Raw genomic sequence first — 23358 nt, forward strand, 5'->3', positions numbered from 1 at the left:
GGAGTTATCAGCATCATGCTCTGACCAACTGAGCTAATCTCAGGTTATAGTTGAACAGTGTGTTTCTCCAGGGGTTTTTGAGGATCCTAAGGAGGATGGATGGCAGTGGATTCTGTGAGGTGTGGGTACACACACCTCAGCCCCCCTCAGCACACCTGACTCACAGATTGGCTGAGGTGGCTGCCAAACCTCTGCTGAGAGGCTGCCTGTTCCACAACCTTGCTCAGCCAGTGCTGGGCTTATGGACTCCACAGAGGGATAACAGGGAAGGGGTGAGGTGGCTTCACAGAATCACAGAACCACAGAATAGCTGGGGTTGGGAGGCACCTCTGAAGATCACCCAGTCCAACCCGCTGGAGATGGTTACCTTGAGCAGGTGACACAGGAACACGTCCAGGGTTTGGATTATTCCAGATAGGGAGTCTCCATGCCCTCCCTGGGCAGCTGGTCCAGTGCTCCGCTCAATGGATAGCCTCATGTTGAGGTAGAACTTCTTGTGCTTTAATTTATGGCCATTGCTACTCGTTCTGCCTCTGGGCACCACTGAAAAGAGTCTGGTACTGCCCTCTGACACCGCTTGGAGATATTTGCACGAATTGATGAGATCTCCTCTCAGTCTTCCCTTCTCCAGACTAGCCAGGCCCGGCTCCCGCAGTGTCTCCTCCTAAGCGAGATGTTCAGTCCCTTATTCACCCCTGTGGCCCTGCCTTTCATCCTCTGAGGGGCCGAGGGATGGCAGCCGCCTCCTGAGGGCACGGCGAGCGCTGAGGCAAGCAGGGCCGCGACGTTACAGACCAGAAAAAAACTTTTCACTGTCCGGGCGGTCAGGCCTTGGAAGGGGCTGCCCAGGGAAGTGGTGGAGTCGCCCTCCCTCGGGGTGCTCAAGAGGCGTCTGCATCTGCCGCTGGCTGATGTGGTGTGGTGGTTTAGGGGTTACGGTGGTGCTGCTGGGCTGACGGCTGGTAGAGATGATCTTAAACCAGTAGGTGATCTTAAACCAGTAGGTGATCTTCCAGCCTTGATGACGCCGTGATTCCACGATTCCGTCATTCCCTGATTCCAGGATTCCACGGTCCCCCCAGCGCGGGCCGGGGGCCGCCCCCCCCCCATGCCCTCAGGGCGGAGGGTGGGAGCTGCGCGCGCCTGGCCCCGCCCCGCGGGGGGAGGAGGGAGGAGGCCTGGCGGCCGCCATGTTGTTGTGTCCGTGAGGCGGCGGCGGCGGCCCCGAGCCCGTAGCGACCCCGGCCCCGGCAGGGGCTCCGCGCCATGCCCTGCCCAGCGGTAAGGACCCGCCAGGGTGCCCCTTGTCCCGCGGCGGGGAGGGCCGGCCCGCCGCGCCGGGGCCTGGCGGAGCGCGGTCGCGCTGTCACTGAGGGCCGCACACGCCCCCTCGGCTGCGGGTGAGGGGTGGCGGCGGCGGGGCCGGCACGGCGCCCTCGGCCCCGCTCCGCTCGGCACGGCCGGCAGGAGGAGGAGAAGGCGGCCCGGCTCCGCGGCCGCGGTGCGGCGGCCTCCTGTCCCCGGGCGGGCGGCGATGCCGGGCGGCCCCGGGCCGGGCCCGGCGCTGCGGGGTTCGGGCGGCCGGGGCAGGGTGGGCTCCCCGGTGCAGGGGGGCTCCTGGTGCCCGTGTTCTGTGAGCCTCGCCCGGTGCTGCCGCCCCCCTGCCCGGCCCGCGGGGGTGGCCGGTCCCCGCCGAGCCCGGCCGAGGATCGTCCCATGCCGTTGGCAGCCGCCGGCCCTTGCTCGGCTGCTCCGGCCGCTGGGGCCGTGGTGTCAGCAGTGTTCGGCTGTCCTTGTGCGTGCGGCCGAAATTCCCGTTCCTTTTATAAGTGGGACTTGTTCAGGCTTTTTATTTACGTGGTTTTGGGACTTTAATTGCGCCTTTTCCCCGTGTTCCTTTTAACAGTCCTGTTCTTTCGCTGGGATCTGAGCAGATGTTGCCCTTCCTTGGTAAGTGCTTTGCCCCCCAACATGGAGTTTAAGTTCGTGCATTGAAATTGTTCCTACTCTTACTCTTTTAGAGAATGTTTTTTGTTCAGCAGATGCGACCTGGTCTTTCTTCACAACTCTGTACAGGAAACTGATTTCTTTCCTTTCTGTGCACACTTCCCTCACTGTGGGAAGGTTGGGTGTGAGCTCAGAACTCTTGCAGACTTCAGGTCTCATAGGCACTCTTCTGTGTGCCTCACCTGTTTGTTTTCTTGTGTGATGTAGCCATGTGCAATAAGGCTTTCTTTTAGAAGAAAAGAACTTGGCTAGTGAATCATGTCAGGTAGTGCTGAGTGGAAGTGCAGCTTAGCTTTCTGGTGAATATAAAGGCATATGTATGTTACAAAGGCGAGTCCACTGGGAAGGGATGGCAGCGTGACGGAAGGAGCTGTGACAGGTTTGTTGTAGTGCCTGTCATGTTCTGAGCTTCAGATAAAGCACTGAGATGCCTTTTGTCTGTTACTAAAGCATGTGGTATTTGGAAATGAACTTTTCTTGGTGGAGGTGAGGGAGGTTTTATGAAGGAGTGCTTGTAAACTGGAGGGGAGGAGGCTGACATCTGATACCTGCTTTGCTTCAGCTGTTACTGATTACAGTGGGTTTGCGAGATAGAAGTGGTGCTTTCTTTCCTAGCACAGGAAATACTGGGCTGTAAGTGTTGAAACTTCGTGCAGATAAGTGAAGGAGGGGCATGAGGTTCTAAAATGCTTCAGTGACAAGTGGTTCTGTGCCTGCTTTGGAGCTTGGGGAAGGGCAAAGGTGCACCAACAGTGATGTTTTTCTGAGTGTGTGCACTGAAAGGTGCTCTTGTCCCACTTCAGGTTATAGGAATGATAAATTGAGAGCCAAGCTGAGTTCTCTCACTGGCGGTGCTATAGGTGCCTATCTGGGGTACTGTTGCTATCTATTGCATGAACAGTCTGCATTAGCAATTATTAAAATATCAATGTTAACCTGCTCAAGGAACAAGCCATGGAACCCACAAATGATACCACAAAGGTGGAATAGGTCAGGTTGATAAGCTCTCATTTTATTTATTTTCTTTCCATAAAAACGACCATCTGCAGCTGGAAGAGACAGAAATGGAGCCTGCCCAGGCTTCTGAAATAGAGGATGCAATATTTTATCTCAGATCTCATTCCACCTACGTGCAAGCCAGGATGATGGAGAGAAGTATGTTGTCAGCTTTCAGGAGTAGGAGGAACGTGGCTGTGCAGTGCTTTGCTGGCAATTAACCTGGAAAAAAGGAGTAACTTAAGGAGAAGGGGATCGTTTGGCTGCTGGAGTAACGGGCAGGAGCCTGGCAAGTCTGATGGGGCAGGGAAGAGGAATTGTCTCCGTGGAGGAACTGGGTTGGCGCCCAGCATGGAGTTTGAGATCTTGTCACCTGCCCAGTTCAAAGGGCTGTAAAGGCTGTTTCTACTGGGAAGCGTAACTGGATACAACGGGATAGGACTCTTCCATTTGGTATGGGTGGGGTCTTCAGAGCACATGACTCCAAACAGCCTAATTAGTGCTTATCACATCCTGTGAACCAGAGTGAAACATTCAGATACTTAAACATGCACTTGTTTCATAGTAGCTTTCACTGGCTGAATCAAAGTAATGTCATGTTTCTCTCAAAATAACCTCTTAGGAACTGAATTGTCCCAGACAAAAACGTGCAACTGTTCTGCATTTGTCTCGAGCTTGAGTAGCTGGTGGTGTGAGATCTGCCTGTGAGATCCCGAGTGGGTTTTAAACTCTGAGAAATGAGCTTCATGACTTGTAACTTCAGCCCTCTTCTAGGTATTGGTGCTGTAACTTCCCAGTGCTGTCGGGAAAGCTTTAGGGATGTGCCTAGAACTCAGTTTGTGCTGCAATTCTTGTGAATTAACTGGATTGCTAAAAGACAACTATTTCTTTCTTCACGGCGCTTCAAAATTTCAGGATGACTGACTGGTTTGCATGAACGACCTCAAAATGAAGTTAGTGGCAAAGTGGAGACCTCAAAGTGAAGTCAGTGGCAATTCAGGAATTTGGAATACTGACATTTTACTGGGACTATTTACTATGCCCAGCAAAGAGCTGGAGCCCTCAGCCCCTGCTGCTTTCCAGCTTCTATCTTTGGATGCATTAGCCCCGAATGGTGCAGGATTGCTGTGTGCATTGACTTGCATACGTGTCAGCTGCTTGTGGCATAGGCAGAGGTCACAAACCACAGCCTCCTTTGGTGTCAACTGGCCTTATTTGGAGGGCAGCTTTAGCAAAACAGCCCAAACTTTGTCCCTTTGCTTTGGGCAGTTGAGAAGCACTGAGAGAATGGACTTGATACCACAGAAATCTGAGGGTAAACTGGAGTGTGAGTAGCCCTGACCTGTTCTTCCCCTCACCTGCTTAATAATTTCTGGTACTGGTGTCAAGGAGGTGACCCCCAGCTGGCTGTGGGTTTTCCAGGAGTAATGTGTCATCCCTTAAGGAAGGCCTCGAGTCCATCGCTGCTGCTCAGAGCTACAGGGAGGAACCAGCCTGCCCTAGCAGGGAAGAAATGCAGCATGATCTTGTTGCAAGCAGTGGTATCTCCGACGTTTAGTCTGTTACAAGGTGTCAGGTTGTGCTGCTCTGAGCCGAGGTGCTCTGTTCTTTCAGGAAGTACCAGTGTGCGCCTGGAAGTGAGGCTTGGGCCTGCAGAGCCATGCAAAGTGAGCTGGGGAGGGAGGGCAAACAGGCAGCTTTCTGGAATGTTGGTTGAAATGGGAAAGCTGTTTCTGGAGTCACGGATGTCCAGCAAAAAGCACTGTTTGTAAAGGCTTCACTTAAAACACAGTTGCTGATTCCTGGCTTTGGTTTTCTTCTGAAACTCCTTGGATTTGGAATCTTCATGTGAAGTCTAGAAAGCAGCAGTTGTTTTGACACCTGAATGTGGCTGCAGGTTAAGCTGGTAACTGGATGTGTGCTGTGTAGGGCTTGCTGGGGACAACTGGATGCTTCAGAGGCCTTGTTCCTCTTCATGGGTATTAATGCTGAAAATAGTTACAACAAGGTAACTGTGGTGAGATCCGTCGGGAAGTTTTTTTGGAATTTGTGTGTGTATATGCATGAGTGAGGCAACTAATGACATTGTAATAGCTATCATGGTGGTGGTGGAACTTTTCCAAAGTCTGATAAGGAGGGGGGAAAAACCCAAACTCTGCAAAAGACTTCCTAAATAGGGTGTTCTTGGCCTTCCTTTGGGGAGCTGGATTTCAGAAGACTTGAAGCTGGATGTTCCTTGTTCAGTGATACTGTAACTAAACTTATCCAAGCTGCTGTACTGAATTATTGTCACTTCTGAAAAATGAATACCTTGAGCAAGACTCCAGTGGAAGTTGATTTTGGAGTAGTAAATCTGTTATTTTTCCTCTTGATTAGGAATGCAGTGAAGAGCTGTAAAGCAGCATTGGTGGGCTGGCTTGGGGGCAGGCAGTTGTACACAGCCACTCATGCCAGTAATGAAATATGTCTTCAGTAACACAAGCAGATAGATCCTAAGTAGTATTAACCCCCTTTTTAAAGAGAAATTGACCCAAAATACTGAATTGTAAATATTTCAAAATACAGCTTTGCAGTTTGGCGTTAGTTGAAAGAGGGCACAACATCAAAGAAACCGAGGCTTGGAGAAGCCCTGGGAGGTGACAAGCAAAGCAAGTTGTCCTTTGCCTTGCTCAGCACATCTCACTGTTGTTTGCAGCGTTCATTGTGATGGGCTGACAAACCACGATGGAAATGAGGTTGGGGTTGCTGTAGAGAGCTTCATCCGAGGTGCTGATGGAGCTGATGCTGTCGCTGACTTCTGTGGCATTGCTTGTTCACCAAAATACTCTGCAGCATGCAAACAGCATAGTGGGGGTCAACTTCAGGGTTTGAGTTATTCTCTGTCTGGTGAAGCATTAGAACTAGTGCTAGATGAGCTTACCTTGGACAATTATCCTGTCACCTGTGGAATTAACTTGAAGCTGAAATGAAATCAGAAGTTTGGTGTTAGTCCCTGGCTACTTGGGAAGAGCTGGGTTTTCTGAAGGGCAGCCACAACAGACCACCCCCCAGACTGGGGTGTGTTCTTCAGAGGGAGGCCGTAACAGGAAATGTTCAAATGTTTGGACTTCTGGGAGTGGACAGCAGGGAAGGCTGCCATGGAGCTCAGAGCTTCCCTATTTTCCCGCTGAATATCCATGTGGGAAAGACTTGTATTCTGTTACTTTGATACTTAACTGTCTTCTTCCATCCTGTGTGTGTTGGTCTCAAGCTGAGTGTTCTGTGCTCCCCTCCATTCGATTTTAGTCCAGTCACTCCTGCGTCATCTGCGGAGTGACACTGTTTTGGGTTAATTTCAGAACTGAAGTTATTCTTTACTAGCAGATGTACCAGGTTTAACCTCTCAGGTCCTGCTTGGTTTAGCCCATACTGGGATAAGAATTGAAAAAGACTTTTTCCATTGTACTTTCTGCTTCCTACTTTTCAAAGAAACAAGTAACCTTACTACCTGGATGTGTTTCTCCCTTGCTGTGAGCACACCAGGCCCATGGCTAAGACTTCTACCAAAGGCTCTTGTACCCTATTTTAAGAAAGACTTTAATCAAGGAAAACCAGTGAAAATGGTGTAAATCTTTCTTTAACTGAGATTTCTGTAAACAAAGTAGCATGAAATAAATCTCTAGGGTGCCTGTGTGTATGATGAAGTCTTTTGTATATACAAGTCTAATAGTCTCTAAGTATTTTGGATTGTTCTGGTACTCTGAGGTTTAGTTTCTGGAACATATAATCAGTATGGGGGGAAGTAATGCACTTCAGGTTGAATTTGTGGAGGAAGGCTGCTGCATTGCCATAATTAAGTCTTTGTAGTTTTTCTTTCGAATACCAGAGATTTGTGCACTTGTATAGACATTATTTATAGAAACACTGGTAGAACAGTTTTGTGTTGCCCTTTTGTGGGCCTCATTTGCTTCTCCAAGTTTGGGACTGCAAGCTAGGGCTGTAATCAAAGCATTGATTCTGTGGTGTTACCTGAAAGGACAGAGAAATAAAAATAGTTTCTTTTTCCCTGTACCTTTAAAGGAAGGTTTTGACTTCTCTATCAACCAGGAAAGGGCAGACTCCTGACAAAATGAGACTTGTTTTCTCCAGTGCTGCTTTTTCTGCTTGTGGAAGTGCCTGGGGGAAGCTGCTGCCAGGCACCTGAGGGAGGAGAGGACAGAAATCCTGTCTGTGTAGGTTGACACGGAGTCTGTGAAGACAAGATGCACTTGGTTGGCTTCCTGAGTGCCCTTGGAGAGCAGAGCAAACGCAGGACTCGCTGCAGGGCATCTCCCCAGCTCACCCTGAGAGCAGCCTTTCATGTAGGGCTCATGTGCATCATAAGACTCTGAGGTCCTGTGAGTCTGACTCCTCAGTTTCTCTGAGGTTTGACTGTTCTGGGCAAGCTGGGTTCTTATTTTTTGGGGTTTCTGTACAGCTGGTGGCAGGATTTCAGAAAACAGATGGGAAATCAGATCTTCCCTTGGGTATCCTCCCTGTCATGTGTAGAGTTTAGTGCTGTCTAGGTCAAGGGTAGACTACTAGAATACTGCTTTGGGTTTTTCAGTTGCTAGAAGTAGTAGTTGAAAGTATTGAAGAGTTGAGTGAAACTGAAGGGTGGATTAAAGAAACTGTAACAAAAAGACTGAGGAGACAGACATTAAGAACAATTTATTTGAACTGTACTGGTAGAACTGCCTATGTGGGGTCTTAATACCTTCCACATCCTACACAAGATGCTACCTGAATAAAGTAACTTCCAGTACTTTGGAAGTGAGGCCTCAATTTTGTACAGGAGATGTCCGAGTGATCCAGTCCAGCAGCTGATCTACCACTAAGCTCTGTCTTGTCACTTTTATGATATCACTATACCTATTCAAAATGAATTTTAACTCCAGAGCTGCTCATGGAAGTGGCTGCTGCTAGGTCTGGAATTGGTGGAAAGTTTCCTTGGAATTTCTAGGTTTGGAATTGGTGGAAAGCATTTCCCTGGAATATCCTATTCGGTAGTTAGGAGGGCCCCAGCAGCCTGGCTGTCCCTGTTCTCCTTGCAAGTAGGTGAGGACAGGGAGGAAGCCAGTGGCTGTGGCTGTCTGATCTCATCTCTTGGAGCCATAATTGACCTAAATGTGTACCTGGGAAAGCTTTGCTTGTTCCATTGCTATCTGCAAGTGTGTAATTGCTATCATGGAAACTTAAACCAGAGACAGATGAGCTGCTGGGCAGTTGTGTTGTTTGCTGCATCCTTGTTGGGCTGTTTGCTTGGAGACATTTTCAGTCCTGGTGCTGGATGTGCTGCAGCTGGAATCTGTCCTCAGTTTTTTCTGCATCCAGCCTTTGGTGTCTTCCATAACTAAAATTACTGTTGTCAAAGCTGACTTTTACTGTTCTGTGGATCTCTAAGTTCAGGCTTTTCCAACACTTGTCTGTCTCCTGACAAAGAACAGATGTGCCGAAATTAGAGGCAGTGAGAAGAAAACTCACCTGCCGTATCACAGAGGAGCTTGGCTTGAAAATTAGTATGAGGGCATTTCTCTGTCCTCTGTGCAGCCAGGTTGCTGTGGTCTGACCAGAGTAGAAACACCTTTTTTAAAGTGTTTTGACCTGATAGCTTTGATTTTTTTTTTTAATTGTTGTATTTGAATTTTCTTTATTTCCTTTTTATTAACTTCTGAGAACAAATACTTAGTGTAGTGTAGGCATGGTTGAACTTTTGATCCAAGAAACCTGACTAAAATGTCTAAGCAGATTGCATTTCTAGATTATTTTGATTATTTTCCTTTAATAAATGGAAGCTTGAAAGCAAGTGAAGTGTACTTAATGTAAACTTGCAAATTTACTGCCTCTGCCTGCAGAACTTTTCTTTCCATCTAAACACTGTGCATGGTTTTTTAAGAGTGGATAAGCTTTTCATCAAATTAATGACTAATCCTTATCAAACAAGTGTTCATCTTTACAATTAGAGAACAGGAATGCTTAATTGTGTGCTGATTGGTGAACATACTAGTCATGAGTACATTTGAGAATTCAGATTCTTAATTTTCTCTCACTGCTGGTAGCAGGAATTTGCTGTGAACAGGGCATTATATTCTGGTTGGATACCCATTATAATTAAATTATCATCTTTGTCTATGTTCAGCGAACCTTTCTTTGAGTAACTTCCAAAAGAATGCACCTTTTTGCACTTTGGGAAAATCTGAACTCTCTGAGGAAAAAGGAGGAAGATGGAACAAGGTAAATATTTTGAGGTCTGCTCGGCTTTCCTTGTAGGTTTGGCTGGTGGATTATGGTCAAGGCACAGTTGTGTTCTAATGCAGAATACAATAGCTTGCTTGTTTTCTTTTACTTTGGGCTGGAATCTCTTAATCCCTTGAGACTCAAGCATGAGTATCACATGATTTGGAGGTGTTTGGTTAGTGTACTTCACTGCTGCAGAGCATCCCTGGACGGAACAGATGAGTAAATCGGGGCTGCACAGAGAAGCCACATGGAAATTTTCAGTTTCGGAGATCCATGGCCAAGTGTTTAATATTTTGTGCTGGGTTGTGTTCTCGCAAAGCCATCTGGTCAGTTACACTTGTCAGTAAGGAAGGAGATCAGACACCTGCTCCAAAATTCCAAATTCTTTATAAAAAGGATTCCAGCTTCAATGTACTGACACGATACGTGTATGTTCAGTATCCTACAGTGTTCAAATCATTACAAGGGGATTTGGAGGGAAACTTCCTTGCAGGAGAACTGGTGGTACAGCTAATTGTAGGTCCTTCTTTTAGAGTCTGTGACCACATGGGACATCAGTGGATATAGAGCTGTATTAGTAATACACATAAAGCCTTGTTAAAGTCAAAGAATAATAAATATTCATTAACAGTGAATTTCAAAAAGTAGTAGCTCTGTATATAGCTGCATAATGGTACCAATGTGCCTGGTCACTGTCGTGTTGCTTTTCTCCCCCTTCAGTTCTTCAGGCTTTAGAAGCTGGAACCAAAATGCCTTGCACTTGTCAAACTGGAATTTTGGCTTTTAAATGACAGGCTGAATGCTGACACTTGATGAGGGTGACTGCTAAACACTGACCTGGGGAGAGGACTGGGCAAGGGGTTTTCTAAAATAGAATAGGATTCCCTAAAGTGCTGAAATATGGTAATGAACTGAGGATGGCAAAAAGACTCTAGTGTGTTAGAAAATGTTGGTCTTGACTCTTGGTGCTGCTTTTGCAGAGTTTGGTCTGCTAAGCACTGGACCAGGGCAGTAGCTTCCAGTCCCTGGTTCTGCCTGCAGCTGGAGCCGGCTCTTCCCAAGAAGAATTTGGAAGAATTGCAGAGGTAATTGGGGCACTGGAATCATGGTGGCTCTATACTTAGCTCATTACTCCAGGCAAATTATCCTTTCCTTCTCCAGTGTTGACTGGCAGGCAGGTTGGAGAGCTGTCTAGCTTTCCTTTGCTGGGGCATTCCAACTGCTCTGCAGTGTTTTCATTGCGCAGACACTTCTTCCTGTGAACTCTTGAAGGGCTGGTGATAACTGAGCAGCAGAAGAGTCTAAGAATGGGAGTTCTGGAGTAATTCACTGAGGGAAACAGCAGTGTCAAACCTGCTCTTGTAATCAGCTTGGAGTAGGAAGCAATTTGGAAACCTGCTTGATGCTCTGCTCACCTGTGGAGGATGGTTGGGTTCATCACTGCCACTGCTGATGCCTGAGCTGGGTGGGTCTGGTGAAGGAGTCAGCCTGGGGAGTTGTGGACAAAGGATTTTGCTTCATTTGACAAGTGTAAGACTGGTATAGCAAAGACAATAAGAGCTATTTCTTGCTTTCTTTTTGAAGCCTGGTTTTTTACTAAGCTGTTTGTGTATGGTCCCAGTTGAGGTGCTCCCTTCCTTGGAGGGTCACGCCCAGAGAGCAGCCCCATTAAAACTAATGGTGCCATTGCATCATGTCCCAGCCCGCCGTGGTCCCATTCAGCACTCAGGTATGAAGACTTTTCCTCTTGCATAAGGCACCTTGATCTGCTTGGGTCGGGGAGGAAGCAGTTGGCACCTCCCTAAAGAGTAAGTTACAAGCTACTGTGCCCTGTAGCTTATTTTTCTAAACATTAGTATTTCAAGTTACTGTCCAGTTTTCTAAACTGTACAAGTGCCTGAGGCTGGGCCACGGCTCACAGAGGAGGGGATTACCTGATCAGCTCTTGCTGGATGCAGATCCTTCCCTACTTCTTGCATGCTTCTTTCTCCTAGACCCAAATTATTTGGTATTCAAAGCAGAAACCTAGTAGGGCTAAGCCTCATGTATTTGAACATATTTCCCCAGGATTGCAATATGGCTTTAATCTACTTTGTCTCCTTTCAATTTCTAAGTATTTCTAACTACTGTTAGGTTTTTTCTGGTTCTTTCAACAAAATTCAGTTTTTAGTCTCATCATAAATCCTTGCTAGCATGGGTCAATCTCAGCAGACCAAGTTATGTAGTAGTTAAGAAATGATTTTTCTGTAAATTTATTACTGGTCTAGTAATGTATATTGAGATAAAGTGACTTCACAAAGGCAAGGAGTAGTCACTTAAAACATGCCTTGTCCAAAGAAATTGGTCTGAAGTGACTTGGATCCTGACAAGGACAAGAAAGGACTGAAGGTTTTTGTGCAAGAAGTGAGCAGGTGGGCTGGGGAGAATCTAGTTTAGCTTACAGTTTAAAGAAAGGCCTAATGGCAAAACACCCTCAAAAACTAATTCATGTGCTTAAATTCCACCGGTTTTTATGCTGCCTCTTGCCAAGAAAATTAATTCGTAGAGCTAATCTGAATTTCCAGGCTGGGTTTGGAAGGCGATAGCCACTTCTGCAGGTGCACAGAACATTCCAGTCTGTTCAGCTGGGCCGATGAGTCTTGGTGGTTGCAGTGCTGATATATTTGATTTTCAGGAGTCTGAAGATGTGGCTGTGGAGCACATTTGTGGTGCATTTGTAGCTGTGGCCAGCTGGGGTTTTCCTGCTTGTGAAAGGTCAACTTTTAAACTTCCTTGGATTGGTTAGCAGTAAACTTTAAGCTGGTGTTGCAGCACCTGTTTTCTAGAGCTTCAGACCTCCTGTTTGGCAAACTTAGGAGGAAGAACTTAGGTCCCTGTGTGGGGTTGCTGCTCTTAAGATCAGCTTAACTATTTGTAAATAATTAAAATACGGAAGGTGAAGGAATACCCTGGGGTCAGTTCAGAGAGGGCTTGTGCAGCTGTGTGAAGATCAGTTGTGGTAGGACAACCCCGTGCATCCATCATGCCTGCAAAAGAAAACACAACCAGCACCTTGACTGAACAGCAATTAGTCAGGTTGTGCCCTTGTATTCTCCCCTGGGTCACCTTTTGGTGAGTGTTGTTGAAAGACTTGACTTAGCAGAGTTTGTACATGTTGAAACAAATTTGATGGCTTGAAACTTGTCTGAACAATCTGCTGCTTGTTAGGTGACTCCTGAGGAGCCGTGACCTCTAAAAACCCTGACTTGGTTACTTTGATTATTTTATTAATAGCATTTTAAGCAGAACTCAGAGATTAAACAACATACTGAGAGCTTATTGCATGTCAGAATGTGAAAGTGTGAACCTTTCTGTGGAGCTGGGAATCCATAGATCATGCTGGGTGAGTGACAGCTCAGCCTCTACACGGAATTCAGAGCATCTTTGCCATGTTATAAAAAGCTTGTTGCCTGGTGCTGATCTGTTCCTCCATCTCTTGAGTTTTTTGTAACCTCTAAACTCTAAGCATAGGATAAGAATTTATCCTGTTAAAACTTGTGTTTGTTTGAAGAGTTAACTCCTGCTTGTTCAACTCTGTCCTACATCTCTAGATCTCAGTTATTTAAATACCAAGGTGTGTGTCACTCAAAACCTACCACCTACCCAGTGAGTTTTTCCTTTAGCAGAAAAGTAAATGTGACCTGGAGTGAACAAGCAGCTGTGCCTGTCATGCTACACCTTTGTCATTCTTCAGTTTTGCTTATGGAACTGCTAAATCAGGATTTAGGAGTTGGTCTGCTGGTGAGTCTTGTGGAATCCTGGAAATTTCTTGAAATATTTGAGATGAGTGTCTATCACTTATCTTGAAGTGATATATTTTACATTGTATCTGATGACAATTTGGGGGGAGGAACGGGAAAAAATCCTTACTAATGTCTCATTTACACAAAATAGGCTGTGTGAATGCTCTACCATATGCTGGGTATACGGAATATCTTTAAAATGAAGTAGGTTGGATGGAAGGGTCTGAAGGCTTCAATTCTGAAGTAAGGAATTAATCCTCTAGTTTGTCTGGTTAGGTGTGTCCTGCTTTGAAGTCTCACTGAATTTTCAAGTGGAAAAGTAGCAGATTTGTTTGGTGTCACGCAGAAGGCTTGAATTGTATCCTTTTTAGTACTTTGAGAGAGCTTGGTGCAAACCTTTCACCGAACTGGTGCTCTTACTGAGCTGCTGGAGGGAAGTTAAGTTCATCACAATTCCAGTGTTCTTTCTCTTCCATCCAGTGCTTTTACTCCTTGTCACAAGTGACAGAGTGACAGTGGCTCCTTGCAGACTCATTCGAGGTAGAAATCTGCAGCTCCACCTGTGTGTTGTGTCAGCCTGTTGCCTGTTCAGAGTTTAACAAGCAGTCTTAGTGCTGTGCTCAGCATGACTACACTGATACTCTGCAGGGGACTTTTAGCCCTTCTAGACCAGGCTTGCTGCAAGTAAAGAATGGAACAAGTATTTTTGCAGTGCTTTGCTGTGTTTCTGTGGTTAAAGGGTACCTGTGCTGATGGTACTGATTTAGAGCAGCCTTCACTGGGCACAGAGCTGTAGCCTGGGCTAACAGCAGGGTGACAGGGCTGTTCCATGGATCCTGTGACTCTGGAGGCACTGGGGGCTTGGGCTGACCTAGCACAGGAAGGCCTCAGTGCTGAAAGGATATCCACTACTGGTGATTTCAAATTTCCTTTACAAATGCAGCTCCTGAAACTTCTTGTATCTGAGGTACTGCTTCAGATGTACTTGAGATTTATGTAGGAAGTGGAAGCAGATGCATTCCTTTTCCTCAGAGCTTTTATTAATTGTTAACTGAAGCAGTTGAGTTGCTGGGTTTTGTTTAGTATTTGTGGTAAAATTTGATATGTTGCTTGATAAATGCTCATGTGTTTTGCACAGATAAAATGTGTGTAGTCCTTGTGGGTTATGGAGTAGTGGGCTGCTGGATTTGTGGCTGTTAAGATGCTTATGTATTTAATTCAGCAGTGAGAACTAATGCACTGAAACTTCATCCTGGAGAGTTACTTAGTAACTCTATTTGTCCCTGAGCTGCAAAAAATAATGCTGAGGAAATTAGCAGGTTAAATGGAAACTGTACAAAACACAAATGTATCTATTTCAGAGCCTCTGCCAGAGATAATAAAGCCTTCCGTGGTTTCTGGGCTCAGGCAGGGACTCCTCTTAACCTATAGAATTAGGACTTGCAGTTCTGGTCTCTGAGTTATATTTGATCTTGACTGTAAGCAGAGTGATTCCCTGTGAGCTTCCTGTAAAGCTCAAAGGTGTGATTCCCTCCAGAGCTCTCCCAGGGAGAGCAGAGCATGGCATGGCTGGGTGTGAGTTACTGCAGAGCACTGGCAGTCCTCTGCCCCGGGATCACGTATCCGGCTGGGAGGTAGAGCCAGTCTGCCAGCACACTTAATCTATTTTTGATTTGTCAGGATCTCAAAGACAGAAACAAAAAGCACTTTGTCCTGGCTGCTCTGGAAGACTGACACTTGAATGGCTCTTTGCATTGTCTATTCAGTGATGTTGGAGCACTGCTGTGCAGTGAGCACATTGTTGTGTGGCAGTCACTCCTCTGGGCAGTTCACAGGCTTTCCTGAGCATCTCAGCAGCAGCTTCACATGAGCCACTTGTTTGACCACCTCCAAGTTCAGCCTCGGCAGTGGAACTCGGGGAGACTTCCATGGCAACTGGTGGCCCTTCAGCACAATCGGTCTGTGCCAAGGCTGACTCTTGACTGCTGCCTTCATCACCCACTGGGTGCTGGAGCGCTTTTCCCTCAGTCGAATGAGAAAACAGTACCACTGGAGGTACTTTTTCATCAGTGCTGAAGAAGCTCCAGAGAATCTGTGGAGGTGTGGTGGACTCTCCAGAGAATCATTTATGCTTATTTATGCTTTATTGCTGGGAGAATCTGACAGAATATTCTGAAAATACTGTAATCTATGGTCTAGTTATTTTTTTATGTGTTAAAATAAAATTTATGTGTTTTTTATGTGTTTCTTTAGTGCTAATCCCAAGTGTTAAAATACAGGAAAAATGCCTGAGTCTTTACCTCACTATATAGTTTTTCTGTGGCCATTTTCTGAAGCTGTGATTGTCAGGGCTTTTAATTTCTCATTCATATGAGAGCTGTGTGAGAATTTCCCTGATACTTGCGAGTGATCATGAAGTATTTGGTTTACCTTTACATAGTCGAGCTTGGCTTCCTACTGTTTATTCCATGCTGTTTAGGTTTCTGTTTGCATTTACCTCAGGTCAACAACAATAATTAACTCAAAGCATTGAACTGATGCAGTTATCATATTGGGAGAACAAACCAATAACCATAATGCAATAAGCATTACTGCAACTTCCTGGTAATGAAAATTCCAATAGCAGAGTACTTGATTTAATTTTTAAGCTTTGAGAAAATAGTGGTGGTGATAAAATGACTTTATAACTGACTTTCACTTAGGCACCTACTTAATGCTGGGAAAAAGCTTGGGGTGTGGGGAAGAGCTGTAGTGGCTTTTTTTGTTAATAGAGGGAATGCCTGAGCTCTTGTTCACATTTGAACCCCAAGCTGCAGTGTGCAGCTACTTTTTTAAATGACTGATGCTTCCCCAGACAGTCTGGATGACATTGGTTACTCCCTCCTAGTGAGTCTTAAGTGTTTTTAAGCTGGAAACTGCAGAGTTAAAGACATTTGAATATTGCTGTCTGTCCCAGCAGACCACACAGCTGCATCAAGTGTGTCTCCTGAAGTGTGTGGCCAAAATAGGTAAGAGCTGCTCACTGAGGGATAGAATGTGGGGCTGCTGAAAAGAGACAATATCAGACCCAAAATCTGGCTGTTGGTGAGGAGAATCTTCCTTAAGGCCCCAGGGGCAGTTTTGGTGTACAGCTGCTGTGGACATGGCACTGAGGATGCTTCCAGGAGAGAGCAATCTCTCTCGGCTGTGCACGGCTTTGGCAGTTTTCTTGCAGGAGAGCCTGGTTAACCAGCACAGCTGTAAAGTAGCACAGATGCAGCCTCTGAAGGGCTGCTGAGCAGCTCTGAGGAACTTGGATGTGTTGTGTAAGGACAGCTCTGACTCAGTGGGGAATGTAAGCACGTGGTTCAACTTCAGCAGTATCACCGTACAAGTCAGAATTCGAGCTCACAGCCTCAGCACTGAGGGCATCAGCCAATCCCATTACCCTCTTATATGGCATCACACCTCGAAAACGTGTGTCTTACCTCACTCGGTGGTGTTGTGTGTTGATTGTTGTGTCTTGAGGCACTGTTCTGTGTAGGCTGAAGCACAGCTGTGTGCCCTGCTGATCAGCTGAGGGCTGAGTGGGCACTGACTGCTGAGGGAGCACCTTGGCATGGCTCAAAGGCTCAGGTGTTCCTGCACACAGATGCTCCTCACAGGGAGATGCTGCTCCATACCACTACAGAAACTTCTCACATGACAGAAAGTTGCTCCAAAGTCAGCTTTTCATGGTTTCTTACTGAATTTTCTGTCAGTTTTACAGATACTGCCATGAGATTTGTATCCTAAATATTGGCATTTTGAACAGTAATTGAAGAATTGAAGTTGAATGCTTGTGGGACAGTAGGGGGTTTGCAGGCTGGGATATATTAACACCATTGTGGAAGTGAGCTATGGTATTAACAGAGCCATTCTAAATATACTGCAGCACTGCAATCCTGACAGTGATGGTGGTGCCAGGCCTGGACTATGAATACGTCCTCCATGTGCACACTCACGTGAGAATGACAGGACAGCACGTGCTAGGCTTGAAGATAGTGTTTCTTTCAGTTCGATAAGGAGTGTGGCATGCTTGTCATTTGCTTTTGAAGTGTTACACAGACTCAGTGCTCTGTGGCTGCTCAGGAGTGAGTGCAAGCAGCAGGGTATGGGGGAATCTTTCCCTCGAATGAGAATTTCTGCGGTCCATGCAGAGAAATCTGCTTCTGTTGGGCCCTTCGTTGGCTATAACACGTCAGGGAGATAGTTCTGGTTTTCCATGTACACGAGAAGTCCATCTTCTAGCCTTGGTCTCCCAGGCTTTCTGGTTTTCCCTCTTGCTTATGTTTTTAGCTTGCTTGTGTAGTAGTTTATTCATCAGGCAGGTTGTTAGAAGGGAATACGTGCTAAGTAACAGCTGCAGGTTCTGTAATGGATTGTTGTGAGCTGTTCAAATGTGCTCTGCTTTCTTACTTCTGGCTGCCCCTCCTGCTCCTCCTAATGTAAAGGAAGTATGGGGGTGTTCTGGACCGGAAGGAACACGTATCCTGAGAGCCACGCTATCTGAAGGGCACTGCCAGGCATAGCTGTCCTGACAGCAGTGAGGATGGACTTCACAGTGAGGACACCAGTAAAGTACCAGCCCTAAACATCTTCTTAAGCTGCCTGGTCTTTTAAACATACAAACTGCTCAGGCAACCTAGAGCTGGATTGTTACTGCAGGCAAATGATGACCTGAAGGACACTTTGGTCTTTCTTGGAGCTGTCCTCCTCACTCCCTGCACTAGCAGGAGGTGTGTGTTTTTCACAGAGGAGTGAGCATTTACTTGTAGCCACAATGCATCAAGCTCTATAGTGAAAAGTGTTCGTTGAACTAAAGTGGAAGTGAGGCAGCCTGGAATGCCAGAAGATGGGATTGCCAGTGACTGATGAAGGATCTATTCCTTGCTCCAGACTTCCCTTTCAGTAGGTGTCCTGGGGTTCTGATGGAGTTTAACAGACAGGTTGACTTAGCAGCAGAGACAAATGGTGACTTGCAATGGGATTGACACTGTAAAAGAGGGAAATGTGAAGAGCTGACATGCTCTTACTGCCTTCGTTCCCATACCTGTGCAAGGCCTATATATTAAATGTGGGCTGCTAAAAACCTCTCCCTTCTGTGGGAGCAGTGACAGGCTCCAGTTCCTCGCTCCTGCTGCTTGAATTCCTGATTTCTCCTGGAGCAGCTTTGCTCCCGAGCTGTCAGAGCAGCCTGCAGCCTTTCTTTGGGAACACCACTGCTGTAGCAGTTGAGTGAGCAGTGGAAGCCTCAGTAAGTACCACTGGCTGTTTCTCAAGTCTGACATCATATCCAAGAATTAGATGGCTCTCTCTCACCAGGGGGATAATGAAATAATTCCTACTGTGTTATTCATTAACTCACGTTTCATTCAGTGGCTCCTAAGAGGATAACGAGTACGTTAGAGGTGAACTTGCATAAGACTTCTGACATCCTTTTGATAAGTTAAGTAAGAGTTAAAGCTGTGGCAGACAAAGCATGGCAGTGGGGCCTCACTGAGGCAGGTGGCCTGTGCTGTGTTACACAAACTGACTTGTGAGCTAATTTAGCAGCTTTTTTTGTCAATGGTTTCAAGAAAATAGCCTGCTCCTGAAGTTGCTGGAGAAATAACTGGGGCCCAGAGCCAGATGAACTGGGCTTCCTGGTACCAATGGCTGTGGCTGAAGCTCCCATGCCAACTGGGAGTGCTGGCCTCTTCTGAAGGCTTGCCAGGAGTTTGCCTCCCTCCCAAAGAGGTTTGTCTGTGCTGTGCAACTGAGCCAATAAACTAATATAAAGATTAAGCTGTTTGTGGGAGGAATGATGATTGGATATTCAGGTATCTAACAATCTGGCTGATCTTTTGAGCACTGCTGTGAGTGTGCTGACATCAGTAGTTCATCCCCACAGGTAATAACCGAGGTAATTCTAAACAGAGGCTGCAGTAGGATGGGACACCTGAAGAAATCCAGAATTTCCAGGTGGCCCACTAAGATTTTAAATTACCTGGTATTTGTAGGAGCACTGGGTGAGGTGGCTTTATCTGGGAAGAAGTTGTAGGTGGTGGTCTGGTGAGTCAGGCCAGTGCCATCCTGGAGAGGCAGGTGTGTCCCTGCCTGGTTGTGGATTGTGGTCCTGGCTAGGAAGTTGCTGGGAACCTTTCCAGGTGTGTGTAGAGTTATGGTTTGGGTGCTGAGTACACAGCTCCAGGCCTGAGTGCTCAACTCTGCTGCTCAGACCCCTGGCAGTGGAGTTGTATTTCCCAACCACAGAGCAGGAATACTGTAAAAATTGGGAGTATTCAAAAAACTAAACTCTGAATGTATGTTCTGGGCACAGAAGATCCTTCTGATGGCTTGAACTCTTACCATCCTTAGTTTTCCAGCCTTTTAAAAGTCCATTACCGGCCACTTAACATAAGGAACAATGTAGTAGCTTTGCTGAGCGCTGTGGATCCTTAGCAGAAGAGGTGCCATAAAATGAGCAGTGCGAGAAGGACTGACCTGCTTCAGGACTCCACACTGACTACAGGGTTTAAGGAAAATGACTGAATGGAAAGGTCTGGGTTCAGAGAATATTATCCCACTCAGCTCACTGGGTGAGGGTTTATGGGAAGGAGAGGATGGAGAAGGGAATTAAGGATCATACATATTCCAAGAGAAGCTGAGCAGAAGCTTCACCGGTGATCACAGTGCTTGCATTTCCTAATGTGTAACCACTCCATGGTTTTTATGTAGGGCTACTTCAGGCTGCAATTACAAGTTGATTTCCATGGTGTGTATGAGCAGTGAAAATACCTGCTGGGTCATTAATGCTGGGCTTGGGCTGTCAGCTTTGCCTCCCTTGTTTACTCATTGTGCAACTCCATGTAACAGCTTAGTCCAAAAATCCAGCACCGAGCTGTGCCAGCCTGTCAAGGATCCCTTCCCTTACACACCAGTGCTCTGACTTCTTGAAATATGTGAAATAGTAAAATACCAGAACAGGCCACTCTGTTCTTGCAGGATCTGTTTTTCAGCACCCAACCCAGTGGCAATTGGAAAAGAGAAATCTTTAGTTCAAGCTTCAAGTTGTTCAGGCTGAACATGGAAGTTTGGCTGTGAGTGGCTGGTTCATGGTGGCATTTTTTATTTTGGAGGCCTCTACCATCAGGGAATTCTTGTGGAACAGTTCTGTCAGCTGGACCTGATGCAGAGATGTCACATCTCCAAGCTAATGACACAGAAATGGTACTTTTAATAAACATGCATACCTTGGATCCTTGTCCTTCCTTGACAGACTCATCTCAGCTTCCAACTAAGCTTTCCTGCATAAAGATGTAATCTTTCATCCAGGAGAGGAGTTGGGCTGGTTTTTGGCATTTGAATCTAAATGAGCAAAACTGTGCAGGCTCTGAAATACAAGACCTGAATGCTGAGGTTGTTCCCGCAGTGAGCTGTTATTTATCTAAATTACAGATGCTTTTTCATCTCAGCTCTGAGCATTTGCTTCTAGATTTGTCTTCGCATGTAGATTTGTGTTACACCAGCTGCATAACCTTCTGAAATAAAGGCTTACAATAAAAGCAAGGCACATTTAAGTATTCTGAGCATTATTCCTACCCTTGTTCTGGTTTTGCTCAGAGTGTGAAGGTTTCTTTTGCCATGGAGTATTTCTCTGAAGTTGGTTTCAGATTCCAGCTTTAATATTGGAATTGTCTAGAAAGGATATGCCTGATGATCTTCAAACCTCAGCTGGATGAGTCCAAAGAGCAGCTTGATGTAATGGAACTGTGCCAGTGGGGGCTTGCACTCCCTGGTGTGCTGTTCTCCCACTCATCCCAAATTGTTCTGGATTTTTTTGCATGTGTATTGATCTTGGTTCTTTGTACCTTCCAATTTGCACTCAAAGGGGCAGAAGCAACTTTGGTTTGTTTTGTAATTAGATATTAAACTTCATTTCTGTGACAGGAATCTGGTGGGGAATTTGCGTGTCTCTCAAAGGAAAGCTTTCTGGGAAGTTCTGTCCCCCTGGATCTGATGGCAAGTGTTCCTGCAGGCAGCCTGGAGAGTTACAGGAAGGGAAGAAATTCCTGCCCTCTCTTGGTTTGGATTTTGACCAGGGATAGCACCTCATAAGATGTTTAAGGAGGTCCTTGAGTACCTGAGCAAACGGAGGCTCAGAGTTGTGTTTGTACATTTTCAGCAGCTCAGTCCCATGTGTGCAGCACGACCCAGGGTGTCAGCTGAGGTCAGGGGGTTTTGCCATTTAATTTCATCAGAGGAAACCCCAAAGTTTATTGCTCCTTATCTATGTTGTATCTAATTTTTTTTAACCAAAATTTGCCAGATTTACCTTTTCACTTCAAGCAAATGCACCTTGAATATTTTACCCTCATGGGTTTAATGCAGACTTCTCAGAGTTCATGTTCAGTAAGTACAGGCTTGGTTTTGCTGCTCAGGTGGTTACCAGAGGGTGCTTCAAATGGAATGATAGAGACCAAAAATAGATTTAGTTGGTCTTAATTTTTACTGTGGAGTGCTACTTTTGTGTATTTAATTGAAGCTTGAGATCTGAAAGTCACAGGTAAGAGCTGTAGTGTTACAAATGTGACTTGTGCTATTTTCACATCTTTAGGAAAGCTCGTGGATTAATACACTCATGCTCTGGTATGTTTTTATAAAGTGCAATTTAAAGGGGACATGGTAAATTCACTGTAAGGATGGTTATTAATCTTTCTATTCTTTAAAGGAGGGTTAAGTCCTGCTGGCTGATAATGATTGAAATGCAAAAATTGAAGTGGATGACTGCAGTCTCCTGACATGCATATTTTTTTAAATCTGGAATTAAATGAAAATTGCCTTCCCTGATGCATCAATAACAGAGTGAGCTGTGAACTGCACTGACTTCTGCAGTGCCTATGGGAGAGATGTGGATGTGTTGTGTTTGGGTAATGTGCTGAAGAGCCCAAACCTTTGTTTCTTTAAAATGATGATTTATCTCTTAATTGCAACCAAGTCTTTCTTAGTAAATTAGGTTTGTTTTGAGTCACACAGGGAAGGAGTGAATGTTCTCTAAAGGATAAAACACTTAAATGACTACTTACATTCTTTGTACTGTTATTCTTCCTTCTCAGGGTTTGTTGTATCTATCAAAAGGAATGAGTTTCTTTAGGGAAAATAAGTGAGAGAGGTTTTAAATAAGTGTCTGTATATACTAATTTGTTGTGCTTTTGAAAAGGTCATTTAGTATAAAATAGGATAGTGGAGGAATATCTCTTTTAGGTAAAAACTGATCTGCTGTAGACAGCTTGTTGTGGTCTGGTTTAAGTGAGCAGGTAGGAAGGGACATCTTCCTGTTCCCTGGAGAAACTCATTCCTGTTGGAATAGCTGTTTGGATTGCAAGATTGACCAAAGGAGATGCAGGTACCTTATAGAATTAATTCAGTTTTCCACATCAACCAAGTATCTGCTGGTATCCTATGGAAGCTTGAACTTCAATGGATTTTTACTTTAAATAGGAGAAGGGAGAGACTGTGGCTATTAACTGGAGACCTGTCAAACCTTGTTTCTCTAGCAGAGCTGCAGTCTGTTGCAGAACTCAATTCTAGCTGAAACTCTGTGTTTTGATACACATCTGTGCCTCAAGCAACCACAAACCCTTCTTGGTGTCTCTGAAATGCCTAAATATATTTAACTTTGGCTTCGTGCTGTTTAGTTTATAGAATAAGCATATTCTGTTAATCCAACTAAATTCCTTCCTGGCACTGAAGGGCTGTGCAACTTTGGTGTAAGGGAACAAGCCTGTATGCTTTCAGTATTATGGAAGTTGTTGTGGAGAAAACATTTTGGGGACTTGTCCTGTCTGAACTCAGCCTCCCTGGGCAATCTGGAGACGTGACTTTAGAAATTGTAGTTGTTCTTGTCCTTGACATATTCAAGATTTGAAGATTGCAGAGCATCTACCTTGATTTAGTTGATGGAGGACTATTGGTCTAACTATTGCATTAGAGTCAACTGGTTCTGAAGCAGCACTGTTGTGTCTCTAGAGGAATACAGATGCAGTGTGACAAAATTAACTGCTCTATTAAAGACCTTTGCACTTCACACCAGATACTGCTAATGTGTGTAATTGATCTTCCAAACCAGCTACGGAAATTGAAGCCCATTAAAACATTTCTTGAGGCGATCACAGGATCACTGCAAGACTCCTCCATGGGCCTCCTGCCTCCCACATCAGAGGGCTGTGGTGCTTCAATCCCTCGTGGCTGCTCTGCTGAGGCTCTTGGTGAGATGCAGTTTCACTGCTCCTCACTAAAGCTGGCTACTCAGACA

The 23358-nt window shown here is 45.6% G+C and overlaps 1 protein-coding gene across 12 annotated transcripts in view; it reads left to right on the top strand.

The window, feature by feature from the left end:
• The first annotated feature begins 1196 nt into the window (after positions 1-1196).
• The window catches only part of MTMR3 (myotubularin related protein 3), a 74637-nt gene continuing 52475 nt past the window's right edge, over positions 1197-23358 (top strand). For 9 of the 12 annotated variants that reach the window (XM_042023380.1, XM_042023393.1, XM_042023400.1 and 6 more), the window contains exon 1: positions 1252-1281. In XM_042023380.1, the coding sequence (XP_041879314.1) occupies positions 1267-1281 (15 nt within the window). In that variant the 5' untranslated portion in view covers positions 1252-1266. Of the gene's footprint in view, positions 1282-1906; positions 1951-23358 lie in introns of all 12 variants that reach the window. The other 3 variants (XM_042023408.1, XM_042023432.1, XM_042023417.1) reach the window with 2 other exon arrangements.

Source organism: Corvus kubaryi, unplaced genomic scaffold, assembly GCF_017639235.1.
Source record: "Corvus kubaryi isolate FWS band 111438036 unplaced genomic scaffold, C.kubaryi_AGA036_p1.0 127, whole genome shotgun sequence".
Lineage (NCBI taxonomy): Eukaryota > Metazoa > Chordata > Aves > Passeriformes > Corvidae > Corvus > Corvus kubaryi.